This window comes from Notamacropus eugenii, chromosome 1 (genome assembly GCF_028372415.1).
Source record: "Notamacropus eugenii isolate mMacEug1 chromosome 1, mMacEug1.pri_v2, whole genome shotgun sequence".
In the NCBI taxonomy this organism is placed as follows: Eukaryota; Metazoa; Chordata; class Mammalia; order Diprotodontia; family Macropodidae; genus Notamacropus; species Notamacropus eugenii.
In genome coordinates, this window is record NC_092872.1 from 595,438,588 (window position 1) to 595,451,404 (window position 12,817).

The 12,817-nt window shown below is 36.7% G+C and overlaps 1 protein-coding gene across 3 annotated transcripts in view; it reads left to right on the forward strand.

The window, feature by feature from the left end:
* CFAP61 (cilia and flagella associated protein 61) overlaps positions 1-12,817 on the forward strand; it is a 343,664-nt gene that overhangs the window by 117,804 nt on the left and 213,043 nt on the right. For all 3 annotated transcript variants that reach the window (XM_072634555.1, XM_072634556.1, XM_072634557.1), the window contains 2 exons: positions 1,637-1,843; positions 9,049-9,183. In XM_072634555.1, the coding sequence (XP_072490656.1) occupies positions 1,637-1,843; positions 9,049-9,183 (342 nt within the window). The remainder of the gene's footprint in view (positions 1-1,636; positions 1,844-9,048; positions 9,184-12,817) is intronic.

Consider the following 12,817-nt stretch of genomic DNA (forward strand, 5'->3'; position numbering starts at 1 on the left):
ATACCTTGGAGACATTGTGGGTTCAGCTCCAAACTACTACAGTACTGCAAATATCACAATAAAATGAGTCACGTGAACTTTTTGGTTTCCCAGTGCATATATGAAAGTTATGTTTATGCTGTGCTGTAGTCTATCAAGTGTGTAATAGTATCATGTCTAAAAAAATGTACATATCTTAATTAAAAATACTCTATTGCTAAGAAAAATGCTAACCATTATCTGAGCTTTCAACATCATAATCTCTTAGCTGGTAGAGGGTCATGCCTTGATGTTGATGGGTGCTGACTGATCAGAATGAAGGTTGATGAAAGTTGGGGTGGCCGTGGCAATTTCTTAAAATAAGACAATAAAGAAATTTGCTGCATCAGTTAGCTCTTCCTTTCACAGAAACACTTAGAGGCCATTGTAGGGTTATTAATTGGCCTAATTTCAATATTGCTGTGTCTCAGTGAAAAGGGAGACCTGAGGAGAGGGAGAGAAATGGGGAACAGTTTGTGGGTGGAATAGTCACAGCATTTATCAATCACGTTGACTGTCTTCTATGGGTGATTTATGGCTCCCCAAAACAATCACAATGGCAGCCTCGAAGATCACTGATCATAGCTCGCCATACCAGATGAAATAATAATGAAAAAGTTTGCAATTGAGAGAATTATAAAATTGTGAAACAGATACCCAATGTGAGCACATGTTATTGGAAAACTGGTGCTGATAGATTTGCTGATGCAGGGTTGCTACAGACCTTCAATTTGTACAAAAAACCTGCAATTATCTGTGAAGTGCAACAAAGTGAGGTATGCCTGTATTTGTTTTTCCAGACCTACTATTTTAGTGGGTAAGGAAACTCCTTATACCCAATAAGATCAGCAACTATTCTGCAAGTTATAGTTTTATGCAGCTGCCTGTATCAGAGGCCAGAATTGAAACCAGGCTTTCTCATGTGGAGGCCAGTTCTCTATCCATTACACCAGATTGCTTCTCTACATAAAAGTAAATACCTATGAATCATTTAGCATAATTTTACAGAAACTCCTGATAAAATGTTTCGATGAAATAATGTTCGAATTAATTTGTTTTGGTCATAACTGGGGTGATTTCCCATAGATCAGCTTTATTAGAAACTAATTTAGACAATATTAGTGACTTCTTACTCCAATCCTTGAAGAGTGTGTGGATCTGGTCTTTGATGAAACACATATGTATGAAAGACATATGTATGTCTTGCCTGACTAAAATTTCATAACTGTTAATGAACCATATTACTTCAGTATTATTGGGTTTTCAGATTTTAAAAGATTTGTCATTTAAGGTCCAAAATTCTAGTGATGAACCTCCCTATCTGACTAAGAAATGAAGAATTGAGCTGTTTATCTCCATGCCATAATGAGGCATTATTGTAATATAGTTGAGTAAATGACCAGTTATTCTCAAGGGAGAACACAAATATAGATGTTATGCTTTTAGTTTTATTTGATTATTTTAAAAAATTAAGCATTGAGCCAAGAAAGAATCAGTTTTCTGACTTTGGTGACTAAGATATACCAAAGCACAGAAGCAAGTGCTGAATGCTCGTTTGCCAGAGAACCATAGTTTATAGCATTGGTTAAAAGGGTGTTTTTTCTCTTCTGTTTTCCAGGATATAGAGTACATACGTTCACATTATAACATTGAAGATTTTATATACTATAATCATCACCAACGAGAAGAACATGGACATATGCACCATTTTGTTTTAAATCCCATATTCCAGCACTATACAAAATATTTTCTCAAGGAGATCCTTCGCTTAAGCTTTAAATCCTGCCTCTACTATGTAATTTACCCACAATCCAGAGAAGGCAAGGTAAAAGAAATCTGATGTGACTTTATTCACTTTTTGGTGGATCTAATTTCCCAACATACTCCAAGTTCTTTACTCCTGACGTACTCTCCTTCCTTCTTCTCAATTTATCTTTCTGCCCCCCTGTATTTTCATGACACTATATTGATTGAAATTTAAAAGGTTACTTTTATTTTGGCAACTTTATTAGACTAAAAATAGAACTCAAGAGTATTTTGAAATGTAAATTACTAAAACAATTGGAACAAACAGTAGATTATATACATGAACAAAGCACAGAACAAAAACTATTATGGAGATTGGCACCAGAATTTCAGTTTGTTTCTCAAGGTATATTTGTGCAATGCCAAAATCACACTGTAATTTTATTCTTACAACATTTAAGTTGGTCCAAAATAGTGATATATCTAATGTACTGATACAGTTTCCTAAACTCTGACATTTGTAAAAATATAAAATACTCCATTGTGAATATATACGCATATATACATACACATATGTGTACGTACATACATCTGTGTGTGAATATATATGTATATGAACACATACTCATAGACCATATATATTTACATTTGCCCCTTCTCCTGAGGGTGATAACACTGTCAACCTTTAGTCTCATGGTCTTACTCTATAAGATTTTCTGTTTTGCCAAACATAGCCTTTGTCTTTCCTGTAACGTAGATTCGAGTTGGTAATGTGGATCAGTGAAACTTCAGCCTCAGTGATGAAAGTTAGTATATTAGATTTCATTCTTGATCCAAAGTATGCTACTCAAGGTTCCAGTTGAATGAAATTGTTGGGTATCTTCTTAAAAGCCATGGTGAGCCAACATAAATTGAAATGATATCACTTAGCAACCCTAATATTTTGTAAAAGTGTATGAATACACACATATAACTGAATTTGACAGTGTTTATTACCTATCAGTGGATTTATTTATTTATTTTCTGGGGTGATTAGATAAGGGGAATAGGTGCAATAGGAAAAGACCTTTGGTGTAAGGTAGAATTGGCAATTGGGTTATTTACCCTTATCATGGAAATGAAAATCATTCTAAGAATACCCAATGAACCCAGATTTTAATTTGGGTAGACTAGGAACTGTGAACCATGGGATTTTTCTTTACTTCCTTCTTTAATACTAGTTTGATGACTTTCAGGATGTAATGGTGAGCTCTTCATTTTATTTGTATTGTTGCCTGCATGTTTTGTATCCATTAGTTATAACAAGAAAAATAGTATTTTGGACACAATTTAATATTTATATTACCTTAAAATAAGAATTAAGAGCCCTTTAAGACTAATTATATATGCATATATATATATATATATATATATATATATATATATATATATATATATATATATATACAACATGGTTATGGGTTTTGATAAATATCTATTATTCACTTTGTATTCTAGTGTTTACTTCCACAGATTTAAGTAAAAGTGGAGGTTGGAGACAACTGTGCAATTAACTCAGATAAAAACAACAAACTGCTTTGTCTAAAATATCCAAGTAGTCAAACAAGGTCATTTTGACTTATTGTACTGGAATTATCTGGATGGTTTCAGCCATGTTTTATTGTGCAATATATGTTTAGGTGCAACCTTTGAGAAATTTAACCAAGATTATTAAAAAGTAACATTTGTCCAGTATTGTGAAACCTGAAGTGCTTTACACTTTAATCAATCCAGTTAGAAAGCCTCCTGATGACTTTGTACATGATATTGTACAATACACGATCTATGTAACTACATTTAACATCACTAATTTTTAGCAAATTAGGTATATAATAGTTGAAACATCATTTGTAAAATAAATGAAACATTAAACAAACACTTCATTAGAGGTTTTAGATCTATTTATTTTGCTAACCTAAATTTTTAGGATTAAATGGTTACAAATTTCTGGAGATCATTTCAGAGAATTCTCTGATATTGAGGAAATATGAAAGAGATAGAAGTCACAAGATTTAAGTTGAAAGATACCTCAAAGGTCATCCAATTCATCCTATATCTAAAGCAAAATTACCTAAAAATACCTAATGAGTTGTCTTTCAAATTTTGCTTGCATTCTTAGAGGATAGGAATCCTAGTACCTCCCAAGGGTCTAATTCTTGGGAAGTTTTTCCTTACATTACACCTAAATTTATTTAATTTATTTCTTTGCATATCTCATCTATCACTCTCAGTTCTGCCCCACTGATCAAAGCAGAATAAGTTGAATTCTTCTTCAATGTGACAAACCTTCAAATATCTGAAGATGGCAATTATTTTCCCCATGAATTCTCTTCTTCAGAATAGACACCCCTCCCCCCTAGTTTCTTAAACTGATCCTGATGTGACTTGACCTTGAAATCTTTTTCCATTCTTATTCCTCTTTTCTGAACATTCCTAAGAAGTGGCATCCATATCCGCATGCAATATTTCAGCCTTGGCCTGACCAGAATGGTTCCCTCCCTAGTCCTGGACAATACTTTAAGATTGCTTCAGCTTTCTTAGTTCTCACATTATTTACTCATGAAAGTTTACATTGAATCCATGCCGTTCACTAAAACCCCAGAATTTTTCCCAAATGAATTACTCTTTAGCCATGCTTCCTTGTGAAGTTCATTTTTTAAACTCAAGTTATCATTTGTCCCATTTAAATTTCATCTAATCAGGTTTGGTCCAACATCCTAACTTGTCCAGCTCTTTTTTGTATTCTTATTCTGTCATCTAGCATGCCAATGAGCTTTCCTAGTTCTCTGTCATCTGCAGATTTGTTACGTATACAATCTCTGTTACCTGTGAGGTCGTTCACCTCCATCCCAATGCATGCTCTCTTACTTAGATATCTGGCATGTGAACTTGTTGCTTCTTTTGTCCTGTCTGTTCAAAGGAGCCTGGCAGGGAGGGCCCTAAGACTACATCAGAGAGGCACAGCCACCCAGCCTGGAAACTCCTGGGAAGGGAGAGGCTCACTTGAGCAGACTCTTTTTTTTTTTTTGAGGGAATCTGGGTTAAGTGACTTGCTGAGAGTCACACAGCCAGTAAAGTGTGTGAAATGTCTGAGCAATGGAGCAAGCCTTTGATTCGATATGATGCTGGTTTGTGCTAGCATCAGGGCTGGAGATCATCTCCAGTGGTGCCCAAGGAGGGTCAGGACTTACTGTTGGGGTTAGAGATAACTGCTGCTGCCTACACGATGACATACATCATCCTAGGCAACTGTAGATGCAGCTGTTTTTCTTGGGAGTAGGGGAAGAGGGCAGAGAGGACTGCTCTATCTTTAGAATAAAGTGGGAGAAAGCAAGGCCAGGCAAAGCAACATTTATTAAAGACTTGCTACATGCCAGACGCTGTACAGCATTGTAGATAAAAATACAACCAAAACGATCCTGCCCTCAAGGACCACACAGTCTAACGGAAAGGGGAAGACAACACACAAAAGGAGGTGAAAGGGGCTGGAGGACAGGAAGCAAATCCTATTTGCCCAAGGTGAGGGATATGCTATTGAAGTCTGGAGAGTCGTAAGCAGAAGTAGGAAGAGAAATGAAGGATGGCTGGACTGGGCTTCTCTCCAAAATGGAGGCCCCAGGAGGAACTCACCAGCAGAAGAAGGGGGCTGGCATGGCAGGGAGACATGCCTGGGTAAGAAGGCCCTACATGCTGAGGGAGGTTCTAGGGTGAGATGGCAGCTAAGGCAGATCTGGGAGGCGAATGAAACCAGCTTGCTTCCCTCCCCAGAATGGAAGCCCTGGGAGGAAGTCACCAGTGGTTGTAAGAGCTGGAAATGAAAAGAAAACAAAATGAGTTGAAAAACTCCACCTCCTCTCCACCATCAGTTTTCATTATCCCATTGATGGTGGTCCTAACCTACTTTGATCCTCTTCTTTCTCTCCAATTTATAGCTAAAAAAAATTAGAGAAGTTGCCCCCAATTATTCTCTCCATTCATTTTGAATTTGAATGTTCTAGTGGCCAATATTATAAGATTATGCCATTTTTTAATATTTATCCTTAGATGTGTTGTATATATTACACTTTGCAAAATTTGAAGCACTGTGTAAATAAGCCCTCTTGCTGCTCTTATCTTTCGTTGATAGACACTTGGAATAGTGGATAGAGAATCAGGTAAGCCAGCATTCAAGTCCTTCTTCTGGCAGCTACTAGCTCTGTGAACCTGGCTAAGTCTTTTAAACTCTCAGTGTTCTGTGTAGCTCTCCCTAGAGCAATTATAGATCTGCACTGATGGAAGGAGTTTCCTCTCTGGGAGCATCACAAGTTTCCTACATCAGTGGTCTCAAAAATGAGAGCCACGGGCTGGCCTCAAGGAGTGGCATGCCTCAAGTAGGTAGTATTGTAGTGTATAAGGTATTGTATAAATCTTATCCTTGTGACTTGTCTCCAGCACAACCATACCTGCCTTTAATCCCTCATAATTCCCTATTTGACTCCTCCCTCTCCTATTCAAGCTCCCAGCTCCCTAGGTTCTGAGCTCAAAATAGGCTTCTCTGAATAATTACAATCGAACTACCTAGATATCCACAGCAGCAAATGAGCAGGTACCACTTGCAAAATCCTTCTTGTCTTCCCACCCCATCCCTTCTCGGTGATGGCAGGCACCCTTTAGAAGGAGGGCTCTGCACCCTTAACTATTGAGTAAGAGCTCTATATCTAACCTTTTAGTTTTGGACAGGATAGACCAAGTTGTACAGGATTTGGGTCTCATCATACTATCTTTTTTCACAAACTCATCCCTCTTCTAAATTTTTCTGTTATTGTCCAGGGTCCCATCATCCTTTCACTCACTTCGGTTTGCAACATCTTAGCTCCATATTCTCCCTCACCCCACATATTCAATCAAAAGTTGACAAATCTTGTCATTTCTATCACTACACCATATCTCATCTGTCCTCATTGTCTGCTCACACCATAGTCCAGTCTCTTATCTCTCACCTGGATAATTGTAGTGGCCCCTTTGTTAGTTTCCCTGCCTCAAATCTCTTCCCTTTTGAATTTATCCTCCACAAAGTTTGCCAAAGGGCCATCCCCAGTTGTCCTGATCTACATATTGCCACTGGACCCAGATGGCCCTAGAGGAGAAGGTGAGGCTGGTGACTTTACGCAGTGTTCCTTCACTTAAATCCAATTCACTTGCAATAATGTCATCACCTTTCTGATGTCATAGTCCTCTTTAAGAATGAAGGACAAACAACAGCAAAGCTGCCAAGTGATTTTCCTAAAATGTAGATCTGAGCATGTCACTCCTCTACCCAATAAACTCCATTAATTCCATACTGACTCTAGGATCCATATTGTTTCATATTGTTCTAATCTCTTAAAATTTTGATTTTTATGTAAATACACTTAAATAAACATACACATATTTGAAGGGGATTGCTCAAATTTTTTTTTTTTTTTTACTGATAAGGGTGCATGATCCAAAAGGTTGGGAGACCATTGCCATACCCCAGTGAAATTATAGCTCTGGGTTGTTAGTTTTCCCTCCCCATCTATGTGTTGTCTAGATCAGAGATCCTTAACCTGGGTGCTATGATCTTTTAAAAATTTAATTGTATTTCAATATAGTTTCACTTATAATCCTATATATTTTATTTTATGCATTTTAAAAACATTCTGAGTAGGGGTCTCTAGACATCACTGGACTCTCAAAGGGGTCTATCACACATCTGATCTAGATGTATAGGCATGTGTATATATACACACATACATGCATATATATGAGAAAGATAGCACCACTGTTTTAGTTTGACAGCATGAAGCTAACTGGTGACAAGGCATATCTTTCCAATAGTGCTTTTTCTTTTTTATTTTGTTTGTTTCTTCCACTTTATTCCCAAGAATCATAAGTCTCAGCTACCCCTGGAGCAGAATGGCCATATCTATGTTAGCCATTATGTTCAGCTACCCAGGCTGAACATGCCATGGTATAGACCATAGTAGTTGTCCATAATGTCAGCTCCAATCATTGTCTTGGCCAACCTGGGGTACCTCTGTAGATGGTCATCCATGCTCATCCTACCATACTCCTGAGAACCTACATGTGCACATCTGCATACTTATTAAACACACATGTATATACATGTAGGCTGTGGGCATACACATGAATGTGTGTATGTATGTGTATGTCTATGTGCATGTGTATGTATATCTCCTCCATTACCTGCCCTTGTTTCTATCATCTTTACATGTCTTTCTTTTTATCCTGTGAGAATTAATTCCCTGTATATCTACACTGATTTCTTTAGAAAATTCCTCTTCCATTCTTCAAAATTGTTTTCCTTTTTAGCTTCAGAATTTTCCTTCTTGAGAAATTACCATCTCTTTGACCTGACTTTTGTTGAATTTTAGGCTATGAAATATCTCTTTTTCTGATGAAAGCTTTGAAATTATTCTCTAAAAATCTAGGATATATTAGATTATGCCTAATTTTCTTCTCCTCTTTCAGAGATTCTAAAATAAAGTGATTACCTCCTCCTATTCCCAGTTCCTCCACCATTGATTTGTACTAATAGCTCTTAATAATAAATGCTAAATTAATATTTTAGTGTTTTCTCATCAAAGCACTATTTGTCAGAATGAATTTCATGAAGCAGTAATTCCACTTGTAGTATAACATTAATGTATGTCAAATTGAGATAATGCATCCCTCTGCACACTTTGCATTTTATTATTTCATTTCCTATAGTTTATTTCATCCAAAAAGATCCAGTTGAAGATATTTAGAATGACATGCTATGCAACAGGAGAGATTTTTAGGTTCATTTTAAGTTGCTCACTTAGATGACATTTCAGTCTATGTGTTTTCTTGAAGCATCTTTTGCCAAACAAGCAAAGGTTAACAGTAAGCAGATAACACAGCTTAATGAGGTCAAATCAAGCTGATTCATGATCACTATGGAGAAGAATATCCTCCTGGGGAAAATACTTGTACTGAAAAATCCCATAAACCAAACCACTTGTTTATCTGTCATTCCCACAGAGATAGTAATGTAATTACTCTCATAATTATCTTCATTAGTGTCAGGCATTATCTGCAATTCATTCCTCCGCTCTAAGAGTATGTTTGTTTATTTGCTGATTTTTCTCTTGGATTTGGCCAACCGAGTTAAGAATTTTGTATCTGTAAGCCATATACCCGACATCTGTGATGCACTGTTCTGACATTCTCCCTGCTAAAATATAGATTGCTGTCTTTCAGTTTCAGAATCCCTATGCCCATTCCCTGACATCTGCCCTTCATTACTTGGTTCCCGTGCGACCAAGACGACAGATTGTCTATCCTCTGGAAGAGCTTGGCATAAATGCTCCATCAAAGGAGGTCTCCAAGGATCAGGTGGGTAACAGAAGCAGCAGCAGGCAAGAGGCATAGTGCCAGCTAATGCAGGGTTTGGCAGATGGGACGACATTACTGTCTTAGTGTTGAATAGGCTGCTTCTTAATTACAGTGAACCTGGTGTTCATACCCTTACAGCCCCAGCCTTGCTAATGCACTACTGTATCCAAAATGTTCATTTCAAATTGAACAGTAAAACAGTAACCATTGCATAGTGATCTCTAAAAACAAACAAACAAATACAGGGAGGGAGGTATTTTTCTAACATGAACAGCATTTATAGCATACTTTTTCTCTCTCCAAGCACTTCAAATGGCATCCCTTTCTCAGCTGATTTTTGGGTTCATGACAAGAAATGCTATGTCACTCAAGATGAAACTGACAGAAATCATACTTGATATGTTTTAGATAGTACTTTAGTTCTAAAGTCATGTTTATTTAATTGGCTTCTGGAGTGAAACTCTGAATACTGTTGCAGAATGTCAAGAATGATTAACAGAAACATATTAGATACCCTTGGGCTGCTAAGATATTTGACCTTAAAATGAATGCATTTGCTTAAGCAAGAGAGGCTTTTCTTGCTTCAAGAATAGAAAAATATCACAAGGTAAGGGGATGAAGTAAAAATCTGACTTTTAAGGCCAAAAATTTATACAGCTATTTCCAAAACAAAAGGAGATGAGAGAGAAAACCTTGTAGAATCATCATTCCTATAAATGTCTGTTTGGGGTAAATTGTTTTTCTTCTTAAAAAATAGAAAAATTACCATAAGACAAAAACACAATGCCCCTTAGAGAAAAATAGAAAAGTGTAAGCCCTAAGATCTGAAAACAATTCCTCAGAGACACATATTATCTCTAAGAAATGAACATTTTTACAGATATTAGCACCTTTAAGCAGCACATTGTACCCATATCTTTTTCTTCCCTCCTACGTCCCCACCCCCATTCTGCCTTAGTTACTGGTTTGCATCCAAATACATTTCAGGATGATGACTGCTCTATAAAAGCCCAATTTTGAGGAGGCCCCTCAGTTGCTTAGAAGTTATTTCTGGGTTTTTTTCTCTAAATTACATGAGACAATTGAGTTTTCTTCAGGAAAGTTTCTGTGTCCTAGATTTTTTATTTTGGAATTCCTGGATGCAAATATTGATTCTTTAATCACCATTTCAATTTTTGTTTGTTTGTTTGTTTTTAAATTACAATGGTACAAGAGAGTCCCAGTTTGAGTTTAAGGGCTTAGTAACAAAGAACTCCACCCCCACTCTCCACAATTGCTATAGGAAAAAATTACAACCACCCATTAGTTAAGTGGTCAAATGATAATAATTTGTTTTCAACCAAATCAAATTCGCTGGGGTTTTTAAAAGTTATACTAGCTGTGGTTTATTGTTTTTGTATGTTAGTAGAACTTTAAGAGTATAATTTTAAAATCTTTTAATATTGATTAAGGTGGGAAATATTGAAGAATTGTCCTCATTATTTTTTTATTAGTTGACTAAAGAAGATATGGGAAAGATAGTTATGTAATATTACATCCATTGTTTCTTAGCAGGGCAATAGATTTTGTAGCAGTTGAGTTAGATGTGGTTAAATGATTTTATTTATCAACAAATTCTGTTTTGCTCTTTTAAATATCATATCTCCCTGTTTACTGCATTTTGTGCCCCTCTCATTCCCTCACCATATTCATAAATTTATATGATCTCTTACTTTTTATAGTTTCCATCCAATTCAGTCTGTCTTAATGTTGCCTTCCATTTCCTTGTTTGCACCTAGGAAGTCAATTTTCAAGGGAACAGATCACTCCAAGCATTAGTAATGGGATAGAAAGCTTTTCAGCTCAGTAGGTTGCCAATTTGAATCTGGCACAGGTCAGCAGTGATTGGAATTTATCATTTCATGGCAGTTTGGTGACCTCTGCACAATGACTTAGTTCTTTCAGTCTAATTTAGTTGATAAGTGTCCCTGATACAATATCTCCCCCATAGTTTCTACTAATTGACTGTCTTCCAAGTATTGTGTCATGAGAATGGACATGGCAAATAGACTAATGAGCTTTTACCACAAGCTGCAGAAGAAAGTCATGAAGATTAATAATATGGTCTGATAGTCAACACGTATTAAGGGAAGAACTTTCTGACCTAGTTAGTAATCAATATATAGTCTGAAGCGAGAGATTGAATAGATTTTGGAGAATTTTTTTCCAGCTAGTATTACTCCCTAGAGTTCATTATGTGAATATTCAATGGGTAATGTTGTGTTCAATGTATTTATATGGTCCATCTACATGAAATTCAGTTATGCTACCCTTTAGACAGACAAGAAAAATCAAAATTAACTCAAAAATCTTCAGCTGCCACATATGTGGACATATCTTTAGGCATTTCGCCCCTCATTGTTATTAAGGTCAGGCTGACTGGTTTTTAGTAGGATAGGCTTAGCTAAGCAGTCATGGAAAAGTCACTGAAGAAAAGTCAGCCCCAGTGTAAACAGACACAACGCTGAGGAATTCCACTAGGGAATACATCTGTGTCAAGGAAACTTTCCTCACTTCTAGCCTAGAATTCATTCTAGTATTTTTAAAATGTATACTAATAATTTTCAGATTTTTATCATAATCAATTACAGATGACAAAAAGCTCTTGTATTTTAATATTAAAAGACATTTGTGGAATAAATGATACTTATCAACTATTATAATCATAACCACTCATATCCATAAAGTATATTACTGTTTACCAAATCCTTTCCTTATAGCAAGCCCATGAGACAGGTAGTTCACTATTCCCATTTTTGTAATCAGTTAAAGAAACTGAGCCTCATCAATGTTAAGTGACTTGGCCAAGATCACATACCTAGTAAGTGTTATAACAACAGCAGCTTGTAAGTCTTTTTACTTTTTCCCTTGCCTGGTGCTGCTTCATAGACTCTGAAGGAGGAGCAGCTGTGGGCCCTAATTGAAGAGAACAGAGAGCTGCCTATTTCTTAACTATTGCCCATGCTATAATGGAACCGTAGAAACTCCTGATGCTGGAATCAGTGGAAGAGGATTGGCTAAGAAACTGGCGGGGGGGAGGGGAATGGGGACGGCGGGGTGGTGGTGGAATATTCTGAATTCAAAAAATAAGAATGTGAAAGGAGACTTGGTATTGTGATTGGAGTGATTACGTCTGTATGTGCATGTGTGCATGCCTGAGAGAGAGAGAGATATAAAGAAAGAAGAAAATAATATGACTATGGAAGCCTAGGGAATATGAGTCAGTGGGAATGGTTCGTGGGTATGTTCAGGTATGGATCCCCCAAAGTTTGTGGATGTTTAGTTGCAGCTGCCTGAAGGGTTGGGCTGACCCTGGGAACAAACTTGGTTTTAGGGAGAATTAACTCATTTGAAAGAAGAGAGAATTAACTCATTTGAAAGAGATAAGCTGTCCTTGCATGTGCAAGGAGTCCCCAGGATTGCAGGTGTCCTGGGTCTCAGTTCCTTTCACATTTAGATATTCCTATCATTTGGAGACAGAGTTCTAATAAATGCTATATCTGAATGGCACATGTCTAAGCCCCTGGTTGTCTTTGCCTGTGACAAGAAAATATCGAGGAAAAGGGAAAAAAGCAAGTTAGACCTAAAACAGAAA